The 16,924-nt window shown below is 41.8% G+C and overlaps 1 protein-coding gene across 3 annotated transcripts in view; it reads right to left on the bottom strand.

The window, feature by feature from the left end:
• Positions 1 to 2,048: 2,048 nt before the first annotated feature.
• gramd1bb (GRAM domain containing 1Bb) overlaps positions 2,049 to 16,924 on the bottom strand; it is a 93,970-nt gene continuing 79,094 nt past the window's right edge. For all 3 annotated transcript variants that reach the window (XM_050070875.1, XM_050070886.1, XM_050070897.1), the window contains 15 exons: positions 16,140 to 16,224; positions 14,778 to 14,881; positions 14,562 to 14,657; positions 14,084 to 14,164; positions 13,840 to 13,955; positions 12,416 to 12,578; positions 12,093 to 12,285; positions 11,858 to 12,001; positions 11,643 to 11,761; positions 11,394 to 11,536; positions 11,086 to 11,189; positions 9,024 to 9,324; positions 8,465 to 8,572; positions 7,277 to 7,397; positions 2,049 to 6,317 (listed from right to left, as the gene is read on the bottom strand). In XM_050070875.1, coding sequence (XP_049926832.1) covers positions 6,228 to 6,317; positions 7,277 to 7,397; positions 8,465 to 8,572; positions 9,024 to 9,324; positions 11,086 to 11,189; positions 11,394 to 11,536; positions 11,643 to 11,761; positions 11,858 to 12,001; positions 12,093 to 12,285; positions 12,416 to 12,578; positions 13,840 to 13,955; positions 14,084 to 14,164; positions 14,562 to 14,657; positions 14,778 to 14,881; positions 16,140 to 16,224 — 1,968 coding nt within the window. In that variant the 3' untranslated portion in view covers positions 2,049 to 6,227. The remainder of the gene's footprint in view (positions 6,318 to 7,276; positions 7,398 to 8,464; positions 8,573 to 9,023; positions 9,325 to 11,085; positions 11,190 to 11,393; positions 11,537 to 11,642; positions 11,762 to 11,857; positions 12,002 to 12,092; positions 12,286 to 12,415; positions 12,579 to 13,839; positions 13,956 to 14,083; positions 14,165 to 14,561; positions 14,658 to 14,777; positions 14,882 to 16,139; positions 16,225 to 16,924) is intronic.

Here is a 16,924-nt window from a genome sequence, read left to right as displayed (position 1 = left end):
AGACTGAAAACTGGTGGATTCAACCTGATACTATAACATCAATGCAGGCTGCACAGTGCAAAAACACAGATGCTGCAGATGCAAAACATAATAAAACACACTGTATAGTCTAATGGGATTGTGATATATCAATGAAATAAGAGTAGCACAAAAGATGCAAAGGGGAAATTGGTTAGCCCATCATATTTCGTCCTAACATGTAAATGTTTCAGGGCATCCAGCTGATATAGACCTGTGTCATTTACTTGTGTTTTGTTTTTAGAAAATTATAAATTGTTACCTAATTATCCAATCAGGTGTCAAGTTTTTCCTTCTCCATCTTGCAGCCCCTGTGCTGCATTGTACCTCCTGATGCTGAGGAATGTTGAACACATTCATGTTTGGAAAAATGATACAGGAAAACATCTTTTGACTTTTTAAGCCAGTTACATACCATATCTTAGATGTTACAGTGCCATTTTGTGTATCTTAAGGTCCAGTGTGTAGGATTTAGAGGCATCTAATGTCAGAAATGGTCGATAATATAATATTCATAATTAGGTTTTGATTAGTTTATAATCACCTGAAAATAAGAACTGTGTTTTTATTACCTAAGAATGAGCCATTTTTAGGTAGGCCTACCTAACAAGCAGGTCCCAGGCCTCCAGGAAGAGCGCTTGACTTTGAAGCCTATTTGACATAGTGGACTAACTGTTTAACTACAACCTCTGGATCCGTCATGTGATGCCATCGGGCTCAAGAACACTTTTCCGCTTAGACTAACACTGGGAAAGAGACGTCTGTAAATCTGTGGATAAATCTTTCTTAGCATCACTACCCTCGCAAAATGACTTGTTCCATTGGTCCAATAACATTTTGAAAGTCTATAATAGGCTACCTACAAGATAAAATTATTTTATTCCCATTCAAGTTACCGGAAGGCTACAAGGGATGTCTCTAATGCGCATGCTCCATGATGCAGAAGATCTGGGTAATTTTATTACCAGGAAGTCAAATTTTTTGGCTGCATGCGCTACTGAGGAACTGAGGAGGCGTGGTCCCGTCTCCAATGCTGTATCCAGCTGTCTTTATACATCCCTGCTCTATGGAGTACGCCATGTTGTTCTACAAGAGACTAGAATGGACTACCAAACTTTGGCTCTAGATGGGGCCAGTCACGTTTTTGCGCTGGCCACTGTAGAGCTCTTAAAGACAATCTGTAACATCACCACTAGATGCCACTAATTCCTACACAGTGGACCTTTAAGCAGCATCTCACCGAAGAATCAAAATCTGAAACGTTCTCTCCAGAGAACAAAGCTGAAGATGCAGCATTGTTGCCCATCTGGACATCTCCTGCCAGTCACCTCTTAACACTGTGCAGAAAGCATACATACATGTCATTTATTTAATGTATGTTTGATTAAGTCCAAAGCCTTGGATGAGTCAGATATTTTATACATCATTATATTTGCACAAATATTGAGAAAATGCACATTTTTCTTGAAAATATATGAAAATGCATGTTGCTCCATACTTAGCCTGTCCCAGTTGTTTCAAGACTAGTCTCCTTTACCTCTGTGGCCTCAGTGATCTGGTCTGGCATCACAGCTTTTACCTGCACTCGATGAAACACTTGCTGTATTCTCACAGTATAGACAGTGGTGATTAATACGTAATTTATGCAGCAGTAATTAAAGTGAGACAATGGGGGGCAAAGGAATAGGAATCCTGTGGGCTGACTCCTCTGAACACACGGCAGGTTATGAGAAGCGTGTGCTGTAGGTGCAGCTCCCAAAATAACAATGCTTTCAATAGCTTATGTCAATAATTTAACATCTTTTGATTTTATTCTATTTTTTTTTTTAAAGTGCAGTAACGGATGAATATTTCATTTTGGTGCCTCATGCAATCTCCCTCTGTAAAGTCTCCTGAGGTCAAACATGCTGGGTCTTTAAGGATAACAACTTTAAATATATCTATATGAGATTCAGTCACCACATGTATGACATGAGAGTGATTCGTCAAAATAAAGTATCCAAAAATATCAACACTATTTGTATATTATATATATTTTTTATTCATACTTCCAATCTCTACTTCACATGAACCAGAAAGCCACTTTTATCTTCAGTCTCTATGAGGCAAAGTCATCGGCAAGTCAGGACCTACGCGCAGCGCAGGTTGGATTCTTTTGTCAGTGTGTGTGTGTGCACACTGCAGATATACACAACATATACTTACAGTATATTTATCTCATGTAGAAATGTCACTAAAAGTCTCTCTAGAGATCAAAACATTGTCTAAAAAAAACAAAAAAAAAAAACAAATGAAAAAAACAAAACAACATACAGTAGAAGTCGTTTTGAACAGAACTACACCAGTACATATTTTATCAAGACACACTCGAAGAAGAGCATTTGCTATGAGTTTGATCAGTGGTCATTTTCAGCAGGTTGTGTGTGATTCCTATCGTGTGTTAACCAAGGCTGTTAGCTAGCACTGTGATGCATGGGTGGCACCGATGTCTCGCCGGCTCTGTGACAAGCAAGGCAAATGCCAATTAATACAGTCGATGAAGCGCACAATTCATTACATGTCAGTGACAAAACGGGTGGCACCCAGAACTCTTAGGTCACCTTGGTTCAACAGCTGTGCAGTGATAGCAATCATACAATCATTCATGAAACGCAGATAACTGTGAAGAAGATTGAAAACAAAAAAAGCAAAAAAAACAAACAGGTGTTATCTGTCAGACGTTTAGATTGGTTTAAATCAAATTTGTTGCTCCAAATAAGAAACACAGAGGTTTAAAGGGAATGATGAGGTTGCAAAAGTGTTTAATTTGCATAACTGTGGAGATTTATGAGATGAAATTCAGCTCTGCTGTGACAGTTCCTCTGAGGCTCGAGAGAATATCCGATTTGGACTGAGGAGGATGTGCGTTTTACAGCAGCTCAATATTAAAATGTGTCGGCCACTATAAACCATTTCACTCAGCTTTGACAGTGAAATAAAACATCAGTGTCCCGAGATTAAAATCAGGTGTCAATAAAACTGGAGTTGGGGAGTAAAACCAACTTAATCAAGCATTTACCATGTCCCGTTCAAAACAGTATGTGAATGTTTGTCATTTTCAAAACAAAAAATATAATTCAAGCATCTGGAAAAAAAAAACCATTTCATCATATGAAAAACAAACTCTTTAAAGCATTTCAATCACACGTTCATATGACATTTCTGTACCATCATATACATGAAGCGTAACTTCACTGTAATCTTTCAGTGTCATCAGGATTGTGAAAGTGATTTCTTTAAAACAGAAAACATTTCCAACCACTCACATTCAGGTCTTAAGGTTCCCATGTGTTATCAATACTCAGTGCCTTCTTTGAATGTGACACACACGCAGCAGAGGCCCAATCCTGAAGCTTTTCTGCTGTTAACACGCCATGCAGGCACACAGTAAAGATAACATTTCCCTCATATGAATCACTCATTCCTACCTTGCCCTGAAATAGACAAGAAAGGCTTTGGGATGTGCCACTGAAAGAGATACCCATGTTGAACAGAATAATGCACAAATGTTCTATTTGGGTGGAAGTGACACCATTTGTGAGCCAGCAGGATTAAAATCCAGTTATTTTTAACAGGTTTGGAAGTTGGTAATCACCAGTGTGATTGTCAAATTAACTAAAACACACCATAGACACAATTTCTTCAGCTCTGCAATCACCTCCAAACTATACCGCTGCCATTTCTTTCCTTCATTCTTTACCTGAAAAGGCCTTAAAGTGCTTCACTTCATCTCTCTTTTTTTTTAACACAAGGAAGATTTCTTATTTTTGGAAGTGCTTTCATCGCCAAAGACCGTCAGCTGACAGGGGTCTCTGTGGACAGGCTCTTAAAAGATGCTCTTAACCGCACCTAACCCGGAATATACTGTATACAATACATGACATACATGATAAATACTTAATTTAAAACAACATGATCATTCGTGAAGGTACATTTCTACTTCTTTCTTTTGGTTCAATTTAGTTGCGTAGAGTTCATCGTCATGCTTTCAGTGCATCCAAGACAGACACTTGAAAAGGGGGAGGGGAGAGTATAATATGGGTGAACAGGTTTTTTTAAAGGAATAGTTTGACAATTTGGGAATTATTCTTATTTGCTTTCTTGCAGAGAGGTATATGAGAAGACTGATAGTCAAATATTCATGTTAAATATGACGCTAGAGTCAGGAGATGTTAGCTTAGCTTAGCATAAAGACTGGAAACAGGAGGAAACTTCTTGCAAAGCTAAGCTTAGCAGCTGCTGGCTGTAGCTTCACATTTAGCATCAGTCTTTTCATCCATCTTTCTGTAAGAATTTGAAAACTATTCCTTTTAGCAAAGAGTCGTCAAGCCACTAATGTGGTGACGTGGGCAAGGAGTTGCTCAAAGAGGGCAAATGAAGGGTTCATCTCCAAAATGTTATATATCCATTTACAAGAGAAAAATAATCAAGTTCATCTTAACATTTAGACAATCAATTTTATCTTCTTCCTTTTGTCAACCGTGGATTTAAGCTACATAGTATGTGTCAAACGCTGACATGAATTGATAGTTTAAGCAATCACTCATTTTGTAAAAGTAGGTGTAACTTTGTTTTTTTTAACGCTGGATATGTCATTTTGGAACAAAACTCTTCGATTGTAAACTGTACCCTGCTGGGGCTAATGCAAGGCGGCATCCAGATGCATTAGCATTAAAAAAAAAAGGCAGTCTGGCTGCAGGAGCCAGAAAAGAAAAATTAAGAAACATACAAGTGTGGAATGGTAAAAATGTCACACTTTACAGCACACACTTGTATGCACACGCACTCATACATGCACGCGCGCACACACACACACACACACACACACACACACACAAGCGCGAATATAATCGCGCAAATGCAGAATCATACTTGCACACTGGACATGTCACAGACATATCTGGCATGCATTTTTTTAGAAGAAAACACTTTTTGTTAGAAATCTTTAACTGGTCTAGAGCTCTGATAATTTCTTTATGTACATAAATTAACAATAAATATAGGTAATGTTTATATATTTTGAAATATATATATTAAATAATGAAATATTCTTATATATTTCAAATATATTCATAGAATTCTTTCTAATTTGAAACATTTTTAAAGAGATATAGTCACAGTTTAGTAATAAAACATGTAAGAACACAGGTCTACCTATCGGTCTGGCTGCAGCACCCCTTTTTTTTTTCCAGAGAAATTAATATGTTGCAATCAAAGTCTGGCCTTTTCGTCCAGGCTAATACATTCTACTTCATCAGAAGGATGAGGAATAATGCAATGCACGGTGGCTGACACTGGCGGCTGACACTGGCAGGGGCAACTGATTATGTGAATTGTGTACAGGGTTAAAAGTACTGGCTTCGGTCTCATCAGTCTTGAGCTTCAACATATAAATATTTCAACACAACACTCTGACAGGGAACCAGCCCTGACGGAGACCACACAGGCCAGCTTCAAACAAGGCAATAGGGGCTGATCGGTGAGGATGAGCTCCCAGCTACAACACTTGTTTCATTTTTTGGTTGTGGAACAATACTGCACTCTGATCACATGGAGGTTGGTTAAAGGGACGCTGCAGCGAGGACCTCTAGGGGGACGATTGGTTTGGAACAGTCTAGAGAGTGTAGACAGCCATTAAGACTCGAAAGGACCCCCCTTCTCTTCGACTCCACCTCTCCTCGTCTTCTGTTCTTCTTTTTATTGACACACATAGACTGGAACTGGACCACATGAACACTGACTGAGGGGAGCTAGGTTGTCTAAATGCATGCAGTAGTTTTCCTTCTCTCTATCTGCGACTCTCTGGTCGACATGGCTTACAGTAGGATGCACTTGGAAATAAGAGAGTAGAAGGAAACGGTTTATCCCACAGGGTGTAAAGAAGGAGCACCTTCCCACAATGCCTCAGTGATGTCGGGGACTCCTCAGTTCCTGCGTGTGATGGGGACACTTCCTATCCGTGATTTCCTCCTCCTGGGGGTTTAAACCTTTGTGCGCTGGAGACGACTGTTCCTCTCTTTGTGTCCATTGGACCAGCTCACCGTTGGTCCCGCCTCCCCCTCTGTCCTCTCCCTCTCTCTGCCTGGCTGTTGCCTGCACACTGCTTCACAAACAAAACAGGTCCTACAGTATATTGCACAGCATGCCCTCATGGCCTTGGTGGTGTTGTGTCAGTGATAGCGACTTCTCTTCTCCTCAGCCTCGGAGCTGTAGTCCCTTAAACCAATGCCTCGCTGGAGGTTCAATAAGGAGTCTTTCATCTAAGGAGCAGAAACAAGAGGAAGAAAGCACGTGTTGTTTAAGTTATTAAATACAGTGAAATGACACTGATCTACATTAAGACATGGAACTCCTCACTCACTCATGAAACTCTTTCGTTAAGATAATTAATAATGTCCCATGGTGCCAGTGGGCAACAGTTCCAAGTGCTGGTCATTCATTAGTGGATGCAAGGTGGGATGGTTATTAAGTGGCTTTTCTAGGAAGACACTACATTTTGGGTTTACTGACCTTTACTTCATTCTACTTAACTTAGACCTGCTGTCCTTATTAATGGACACTTTTTTGTGCCATCTAGTGGTAGTAAGAGCACAATACAGACGAGACAAGACAACTTGAAACAGGAAACTACTTGCAATGGGCCGTTCTGGAGCGTTCTAAAAACCTGCCGGTTCACAAATGCAACTAGAAGAGACGATTTATCATCTCTCTGCAACAGCTCTCTGTACTTCTGTTCTGATTTCCAGCTTTTCAGGCTTATTTTGTGGCTGGATATAATTTCTAGCATCTTAAAACATGAATGAGGATAGTGATAGTGATATACTGGCTACAGCTGCATTTGTAGTAGTGACGAAACAGCAAAAAACAGAAACAAAACAAGCATCAGATGGACTGTATTTATAATAAATACACCACAATCATATGAATAACCAGAGCCAATTAATCAGTCAATGAGAGTTTGTGCAGTGCTACATTGGTCATACATCGTCAAATAGTTCAGTGAGCTAGCTGTGGTGCTAAAATAACTTTTCATGGGTCTGTCACGTATGACAGACGAGCAAATACAGAACGTTCTGCTCCTAGTTATATGTGCAGAGTCTTACTTAGACTTATAGATCAACACAAAAGCAGGCACATCCTCTGGGAGTTGTTCAGATTTCGAGAACATCACTAACATCACACAGCGTGGTCGTGAAAATGTCTCTTTGTGTCTGAGTACCTGGTCTAGCAGCACTACTGACGACTTGATAATCTCCCTCCACTTCTGCAGCTCGGAGTCATGGTAACGCTGCTGCGCCTCCAGGAGCTGGGCCCACTCCATCTGCGTCTGAGGCAGTTTACTGGGAAACACACATGCACACACACATTAGCAACATCAGGGTGCAGCCACTGAAGCATGACTTCCATTCTGAGGAGCTGCCAACAAACAGTTTGGGAAATTGTTTCAGTAAGCCTAGAGCTATTCTGGGGTAATTTTAGGAGCTCCGTGTTTTCCTGCCACACACGTCAGCCGCCATATGGATACACTGGATTAGTGTGCATGTTCAACAGATTGTGTGCAGGGCTCAACATTAACTTTTAAAAGTGGCTGGCGGGCTGGCAACCAGGCATCTGTTTTTGGTTTACAAAACTGAAAATATGGTTTCCTTTTTGAGTGCTGCTATATTTTGAGTAACTAAGATACTATGCAGCTATACACCAGCGTAATAACGAAAATGTGAAATAGAAGAATGTTTGAAAACTTTATTAATGAACAAAATTCTTTGTCATTTATGTTATTGTGATACTTTACATAATTTGATTCTTAAGTGTTATCGGTTAAGGTGTCCACCCTCAATCTGTGGTATAGAAATACCAGTAGTCATGTTCTTCACAGCTCCCTCAAAAATTAATCCAGCAAGTCACTTCTTCCATCTGTTTCCTCCCTTTCAAATTTTGCTTTGCTCATTGTCTGTAACAGATGCCCGAGTGCACGAATCAACGCATCAATGCACGTGCAGCATTGTCTGGTTCCTGTTCTGACTGTAACAGCAGTATTTAAATATCACTCATGCAACAAATATTGAAAATGTATTTATGTTGGAGTGTACATTTTGCTGCTTGCTGATCCCTTTTTATATGTTAAAAAGTGGTTGCAACTGATGGCAATCAAAGGCCAAGCAGTGGTTGCCAATTTCTCAAAATGGTTGCCGATGGAAACCTGGCAACCTTTACTGTCAAGCCCTGGCGTGTGTGTGTATATTTGTGTCTGAAACTGTATGTGTGTATTTGTGTGTGACCGCTATTTGGGCAAACAGCCCAACACAACTCCATTCAGTCTCATCTGCTGTGAAAGGTAACGTTTAAATGCCCCAAATCAATTAACCATGCTGAATCTCTGTAATAAATGAGTCAAGTGTGTGTGTACCTCTCATGAAGCCGCAGACCTTGCCAGGTTGTTAAGGACTGTGCAGAGTACTCCAGCATCCACAGCTTGTAGAAGAGCATCATGTTGAGGAACACCAGCAGGACCAGGCTGAAGGAGGACAAGTAGGACAGGAGGAGTCAACAAACGAGTCCTTATGCATTCACGATGAACTTGAGTAGCTAATCTTTACATGACAGTGACAAACAGTGCTGGGAACACTTATTATCATAAACATCTGGCTATGCTGGCTGCTCAGATTATGTACCTTAGACAGATCCTATGGATGGCAATGAGAGGAGAGGAGAGAGAGGTTACACTCAAGACACCAACAATGAGATATTTACAAGAAAACGAAAAGATGTTTCATTGTAAACCAGACAAACACTCAGCAAAGCCTACAGAAAAAAAATGATGAACTCATGAAACAAGACACTCAGAGAAAACCTCTGTTTATATCTATGTGAGATGAGAATGTGTCGAATTTGTATTTGCATCGCCACAGCCAGATATACAAGCATCCCCATACGAGTGATTGTGTGTGTTGTGATGAGCTGCGTACACAAAGCTGATGATGAGCAGCAGTTTGGAGACGCTGTACAGAGCCAGGCCTCCGGGCAGGTGATGGTGTTCTGGACTCTGGTGTCTGGTTTGCGTGGAGCCCGCCACTTGTTTGATCCTCTGAATCACTTCCTCATCCGTCGGCGTGGTGACGGGGCTGAGCGCCTCGTCCAGATGCTGGCTGCGAATGTGGGGGAGTGGCCTCTTCTTCCGCCTCACCGTGGAGTTTTTCACCACCTTGGCCTTCGGAGACAGTTGGTGGGACTCGGTCAGTATCTCCTCCAGCTTGGACAGCTCCAACTCTGAGAGGAGAGAAGACAAATGTATCATGTCTCATCCACATTCACTTAGAAGTGGCTACACTGGCTGAACATCTTTACATGCTGCAGTCTTTGTGGAACAAGGTAACTTTGGTATTTTTTAACCTGAACCCTTTTTCTCCAGCTTTGTGTGTCCATGGGAACAACATTTTTTGAAAGTGGTCCTGTATTCAATGAGGACTGCAGCTGTCAGTGAAACAGGCTGCAATGTTTCCACTCAGGGCATTTGTGCGTTGTGAATGTCATCCACTAAAATCCACTTTTTTTGCCATTGTCAGGCTCAGATTTCTATTTTAAGTGTCTGACAACATTATGGAAGGATCCTACATAGATAGAACTTTTGTTAAAGAGTAAGAACCTTTTTATTTAACCACAAACAGCCCCCAAATTGCTCCTGCCAAACCCACCAGGCTCCATTTGAATAAACAAAACATTTAGCATGAATAGAGCCAGTGTAATTTTTACATCTAACTGGGTGAATTAAAGGTTTATTTCAACCAAACCAGAGTTGGTGATTGTTAAACAGTGGAAAAACCAACCAAGACAGGTTTTGTGAGTCTTATTTTGTTTCTGGCGACACAGTTGTTGCTGGTTTGGTCTGATTACATCTCTCACTTTATCAGGCAGTAGTGTGCTGGCCCTCGAATGACTGTGGCCCAGACCAATGAGAAGGACACTGCCTGGGTTTTTGGTTTAAGACTGAATGGACTGGGAGGCATGTGCTGGAGGAGCTGGGCAGCTATACGCAAACGTTGTTGACTGATTTTGTTGTTGTGGTGTTCTGGGCAGCAGTAAATAAATGTATTGCATTTAGAGGGAGAGCTGAATCTGTGCGTCTCTGCTGGGGAACTCACAGGGGTAGCAAGATGGCTACGTGGAGTCTGGCAGGTTTGGTGATTGTAAATTCAGAGCCGTTTCGGTTGAAACAAAAAGGATCTTACTCCTTAACAAAAAGGTCTATCTCTGGAGGGATGCCCTCTATAATACTATAAGGCCAAAACACACTGGCGGTGAATGCAGCGTGTAGGTAGCTCTTCTTCTCTGCTCCTGTGGCACCATGGATTCATAAAGAGAACTCTGTTGCTATTGCTGTCTTGTATGTGACAAAGACTGGATGACAAGAGACTTGTTGAGGTCGAGAAATATCCTGAGCAAAGCGACCCGCAAAAACTGCCAAAAAACTATTGCCTGGCGAGTCCTAGCTCTGGAGATCGGCTCTTCAGGGGAGAAATCAACTTTTATTAGGGGCTCTCCACATTATTTAGTAGAAGTAGTAATAACTTTGTGTGGTTGTCTGTTAACAAGCTGCAGTGCGATGTGCCTGGAGTGTGCTAGGGGCAGCACTTGATGTGCGTTACATGATCAATAATATGAGCCTGTCGGTGGTGAAAACAAGCACTGTTAATGGCTGTATATTGATGGTGCATATTTCTCTGTGCGGTTAGATTGCTTGTTCTCACTTAATATTGGACCAGTGTCAAAAACTGTTGTTCCCATTAGTCACTTAGACTAATATTTTCCAGGTTGAAAAATACCGTAGTTACCCTGTAATCCTTTTCATTCCTGTCTTCTCTCTCTTTAATCCTTCTCAAAAATACCAGAGAATTCCCACTGATGTATCTGTTAATTGACATCTATGAATCATAAAAATAGCTATATTTTGTAAAAATTTAACAATGTATTTTCACAGAGGAAATTACAACATAACATAACTGAAAACAAACAAACAACACTCAAGTATACCTAGATGGCGGAAGTTCTCTTCTAACCCGCTCCAGAAGTTTTTCTCTATGAAGCCTTTCACCAGCCCCCACGGCTGTTTCCTGTAGCGCAGCTCTGTTGATACCCTGAGAGACAGACAGAAATGCATTTATACATATAGACAAACAATCTTTTACAATAGGATGTAAAACTAGAAATAGAAATGGGTAAAATATGAAAAGTTATTGAAATGATTAAAAGATGATCAAAATAATACGATTTGCATTACTTTAATGTGACATATTATGTGTCAGCTGTGAGTCATGAGTGTCTGACAGCGTCTTACTCACCGTAACCGACACTTATTCTTGGCCACCCTGGTGAGCATGTAGCGGTTGAGAGTGTAGAAGTAATCGTGGTAGGGCACGTCATGTGTGATGACCTCAGCATCGATGATGTAACACTCACTTTCCTGGCTGGCTTTGTACAGAGTCTGGTGTATGAAGGAAAATGTGGTTAATTGATTGTTTGAAAGTCATTTCAAACTCAGAGGGTATAAATAATATGAAATGTTTCTGATACACTAGAGTTGACTGTACCTGTGTCTCAGTGACTGTGGCTGTTTTGGGGGCCAGGGGGTTGGACAGTGAGATGGTGTACAAGATCTCTCTGGTCTGATTCCCAGCCTCCTCTTTCTTCCACGGGTGGTACACCACATCTGGACAGCAGAATAATGAGAGAGGAGCACATCTTTAGTCTTACCTTTAGTCCAGAGAGGTCGGGGGTCAGCTGTAGAAGCGTCAGAAATACTGACCTGAGAATCGTCTCTGTTCCATGAAGTCACTCATGAACTGCGACTCTGTGAAGAGGATGTCGTAGAGCTTGTCCACGCTGAACTTGTAGATCTCATTGATGTGCTGCCTGCCATTCAGATCCTCATGAAAGGCCTGTACTTCACCTATGTGTCCAAGACGACAAATACATTTAGATAGATATGGATGATATATTCATGTAAAAAGAGAGGTGTTCATTCTGTTTGGTGCATTTACCCTCGTCGTGTGTTTCGGAGGAGTCACTGAGCTCAGTGGGGATGTCTTCGTTGTCATTGAAGTCCAGAGACGGTGAAGGGACAGGTCCACCAGGCCCGCTGGTATCATTGTTCTTCTCTTCAACTAAGAGGGGCACTGTAAGCAGCTCGCCGTCTGGTAGGCAGTCTGCATACTCGTCTGCTGGGAGGTCAAACTGGAAAAAACAAGAACAAAGGCATCACTCACTTCAATAAAGTTTCCCTGTTTAATCTTGTCATTAAAATATCATGACCCAGAGAGGTGTTGCACTCGATTTGCGTATGTACAGTATGTATGTAACTTACTGTGATGGGTGTGTCTTGGTTGCCTGGGCTGGGGATGGTGCTGTTTGGGACCACCTTCTTATGTAACAGAGGAGGACTCCCTTCTGGCTTGGCCTCAGCGCTGCTCTTAGACAAGTTGTCATTGTTGATCTCATTCTCTTCGTTGGGGATCTCTTCACTGAACCTGAAGGGCAGAGACCAGAGACAGGCACAAAATTCACTCAGTTCTCATAATCTCATCTCAAATCCCAAATGACGTTCTTGTAAAACCTGTGTTGAATAGGGTTTGAAGACTTTCAATAGTGTGATTTACTTTCATAGCTAGACAGGAAGTATTTGACATGTGGTAAACCACAACTGATATCAGAATGTTTGGACCATAAATTGTGTGTAAAGATGGATGGCATGACAGCTAACCAAAAGTGAAGCTAAAAATCTTGATCGCCCCCTGGTGGCTGGCTGCAGTACACATCCTAAACCCTGCCCCCTCCATGTTAGTGGGTGAGACATGGGCCAAACTAAAAAAAAAAATCAAAGCACACATCACATACATTTTTCTAGAAGGTAATTCAAGTATGTATATATGGCTTTAAACCGCAGCTCCACTCCTCCATCACTACTGCAGACTCTGGCTCCAAAAGTGCACGATGACAGCAGCAGTATCTAAGATATTTTGGCTTCACGTTTGCACAGTGGGAGGAAGTGGAGACATGGTGTCCATCTTTATATACAGTCTATGATCAAAGTCTTTATGTGTGGGAAACAAGTGAAAATGAGCTACACTTCACTTTTCTAATGGGTATGTAGTCACAATCACTTCAGGCTCATCTAATTCGAGCTCAGTTCAGCCTCTCACATTGCCAATTAAGTTCACCCAGAGAAGTGTACAGACTGCTGGGTATAGGCAAAAGTCTAAACAGTCACATCATTCAGATTGCAAGTTGACAGAGAGCTTCAGACATTGTGAGTGCACGGGAGACCAAACAGATTTAGGCCATGACTCTATTTATTTCACATAGTAAATCCAATTCAGACATGATGGGAAAACATAAATGAAGGCAGTGACAGAGCAAGGAAGGATCTTTTAAGCCTTCAGACAAATGCAGTATTTGCTGTGTTGCATCCTCTGCAGCTTTAAAGTACTCCGTAGTTGCTGAGAAGGATAAAACCCAGCTGGCAAACCAACGGGTTTAAAACAAATACCATAAACTGCAGTGTAAATTAGCTGAGAAGCTGAGAGGCATGTTAAGTGTGTAATTGTGTATCTAAGTGAATTAGTTCAGAGAGCTGGAGAGTGTGTGTCCATGCTTGTATGTGACTGAGTGTTGCTTGTTAGCTCATATCGGGCTCTCTCATTATTTCGTAATTTCGCAATTAGGTAATCGACTGAGAGATGTTTATAGAGGTAACCATAGTAACTGATGTTGCAGCATAAATAGACTGACCCCATGGTGTTGAAGTCGTCATCAGGGGGAACATAGTCCTCATCGTCACTAGTTAGGCCGAGCTCGTTGCCATAGCACTGATGAACAAAGTGCCACAGTTCTTTGGGGCACAGGGGCTGCAAGAGGCATCATCCAAGTCAAGTAAGGAATGAGCAGACTCAAGAAAACTGCAGAGTAAAATTGTGAATTTTATCTTTCAGACGAAATGAGCAGAATCGCAAACGACGTGATCAGACTTGCTTACCTTGTCCAGCAGTGCATTCTGCCACAGTCTGAACATCATCATGTACGTCCTGTCCCTGGCTCCAAATGAGGTGAAAAAGTGCTGTGAAAAATACATGGTAAATATGTTTATTGAGTCTGGTGAGCATTGGGACGACATAACACTAAGGAGAAAATAAAGGGCCATTTTTGAAGAGCCCACTTTAAACCCCTATAGTCTGGGGTTATTTTAATGTGTAGTGACATATTTTGGCAGTAATGGTGGGCATTAATATCTCGGCAACTGTTCTCCAGCCACCATTTTGGTGCGGGAACATGTCCCCCCTGTTGGTGGTAAAGATTAAATCACCAATCTTCCTGTTATTAGCCAGACTGTACTTAAAGGCTTCCCTACTGTCTCTTTAGGCAAAGATTTAAAACGTATTCACTGCTCAGTCTCAGCTATCCCTTCATTAGTTACTAATATAAACACCTGTATTCAGTCATGCTGTGTCCTTTACCTTCTCAGTGTCGGTGCAGACCTGGATGGCATTGGGAATGAGGCGGGCAGTCTTCTCTTTCGTCATCGAGCAGATGTCCTTTAGCCGCACTGTCAGCTACACACACAAATGCACACAATTACACATACACTTCATAGTTCCAAGTATGACCCAATACTGTCAATATGAAAAAAAACGATGGAAATGTGCAGAGGTCCGCAGCGCTAACAAGCATACCAGTGTTTCCCAGCGGAAGATGTTGCTATAGAAACAGATCCAGTTCTCAGAGAGGTAGAGTCGTCCCTGCAGGAGGATGTCCCTTTGAAGAGCACAGGAGTAGTCTGGAGCATAAAGACGTCACATGATCAGATAAAAAAAGACAAGTATGATGCACAAGTACAAATCCATCACAGAGAAACTATATCACCAAGACAGAAAAATTGTTAAATACATCAGACGGCCATCGAAAAGTATGTCCATCGATAGATCAGACACAAGAACATGCTTAAATCCAGTCAAACTTATTTAAATGAACAGTTCATTTGATAGTGCTCACCATAGGTGGATTATGACACAATGGGCCCCTGGGCCTGGATGTGTAAAAGGCCCCCTTATATTTTAATATATGTATAACAATCATTTACCATAACTGTTATATGGTGGCTGATGTCTTCCTCTGTGTGAAGGGCAAGGAGCTTCTGGACCTCATTGTGTGCATTTCAGCTGCTGTTCGTCTTATTTGAGTTAGCTGCTAACTGCTATTAGCTGCTTTTTAAATCTCGCGGTGTTGGGTCACAAAAATAAAACGTTGTCAAATGCTACACCTGTCCTGCCAATGGTCCTGCCTGCCAGCTGTACCTTTGACCCAGACGATGATTCCACGACGTTACTTCCTCAATTGCTGGCTTAAAGGTGAGACATCTCTGTCCTCCACTTTCGCAACTGTACTTTTTTAAAGAACGACAAGGCGGAACAAATGCACAACATTCCCACCTTCAACAGGCCATGTAAAAGGGGCAAGTGTCTTCACGCGGAGGCTCTGGCTCAGGGGCCTGTGGGCCTGGGCTCGGTAGACCCACTCGATAAAACATCCATGACGCTCACTTTACTGTTTCTAAGAAACCTCACCACAGTGCATTTCAGCACTGCCCTTGTGTGTATATCTTGTTTACTAGCTGTAAACTCATCATTACCAAACCACAGAGCTCAGCTCATAAAGCAAGAGCTCAGTTTTACCCTAGAGTTTTATTTTTCAAGGCATTTCAGACAATCACAGCATTCATTGGAAGAGTTGGGAAAATCATGTCAGAACAAATCAACTGCACTTGTGACATTATGTTTTCATGGCACATTGCAGTACGTTGTTCAGACTGCTGGACAAGTCCATTATCAGGATACAAGTTCCTTTAAAATAAGTAGAGGATGATATTTTTTACGTCATCAGTGGCATATTTAAATCGTGTCACAATGCTCAACACTTGGAATGTCCAATATTTGTTTTAAGTGTCCTCTCTGTCCTGGAAGGATTAATCATTTTCTAATGACTACTAACATAGCTGCACCCTTTTGGTGCCCTGTGTGTCTGTGGCATCCACTCACCCACAATGAGCCTTTCTGTGTCAGGGAGCTGCTTGAAGAGTTTCCTGAAGTCCTCATTGCGCTGCTTGTATGTCGGGCTCAGCACCTGCAGAGACAGGCAGAGTCAGAAACGAGGCCGCACGCACATATGCTTCCAAAACTCCAACACTCTACATGCTCTCTGACTCACTCACTCACAAGTGTAGTCTCCGTCACGCAGGCCGCGAGTTATTCGTTTCCATGAGCATGTGAGATAACCTTGTTAAAACCACCCACAGGTTTGATCAGGAGTCTGGTTTACTCTAATCGTGCCGTGGATGCCACTCTGTGGGTGGTTTTGACAGGCACTGAAAATGGATGTATAGTGGATGGCAAGCAGAGGTATGTGGCCTGATTGTCTTTAAGGCTGCGTCATTAATTGATAACAAAGCGCAATTTCAAAACATCAGCCCGCTGCAGATCATTCAATACACATGCTGCCATGACTATGAGCATTTACAATGTGAGTCACATTCTCTGAGTTGCGTTAGAGAGCAACATGTGTCTGACAATGAGGCTTTTGTCTTGTGACGAGGGTTGGGACCACTGATGAAACCTCAAACAAAACTGTGGTTTGATTAAACCTGGTCAGACAAAAGCTTTTCAACACTGGGAAAGATATTCCTACTCAACACGATCGCACTTTTCTTTGCTTGGCTTCGGCGGAATTGATTATTTACAGAGAGAGCCTGTGATGTATAAAAATCTCCAAATGTGTGCCAAAGCGAGGGCTCTCACTGTCTGTGCCAGATGCTTTCCTTCAACAG

The sequence above is a fragment of the Epinephelus moara genome, chromosome 2, assembly GCF_006386435.1.
Source record: "Epinephelus moara isolate mb chromosome 2, YSFRI_EMoa_1.0, whole genome shotgun sequence".
Lineage (NCBI taxonomy): Eukaryota > Metazoa > Chordata > Actinopteri > Perciformes > Serranidae > Epinephelus > Epinephelus moara.
This window is presented reverse-complemented; position numbering and strand designations above follow the sequence as displayed.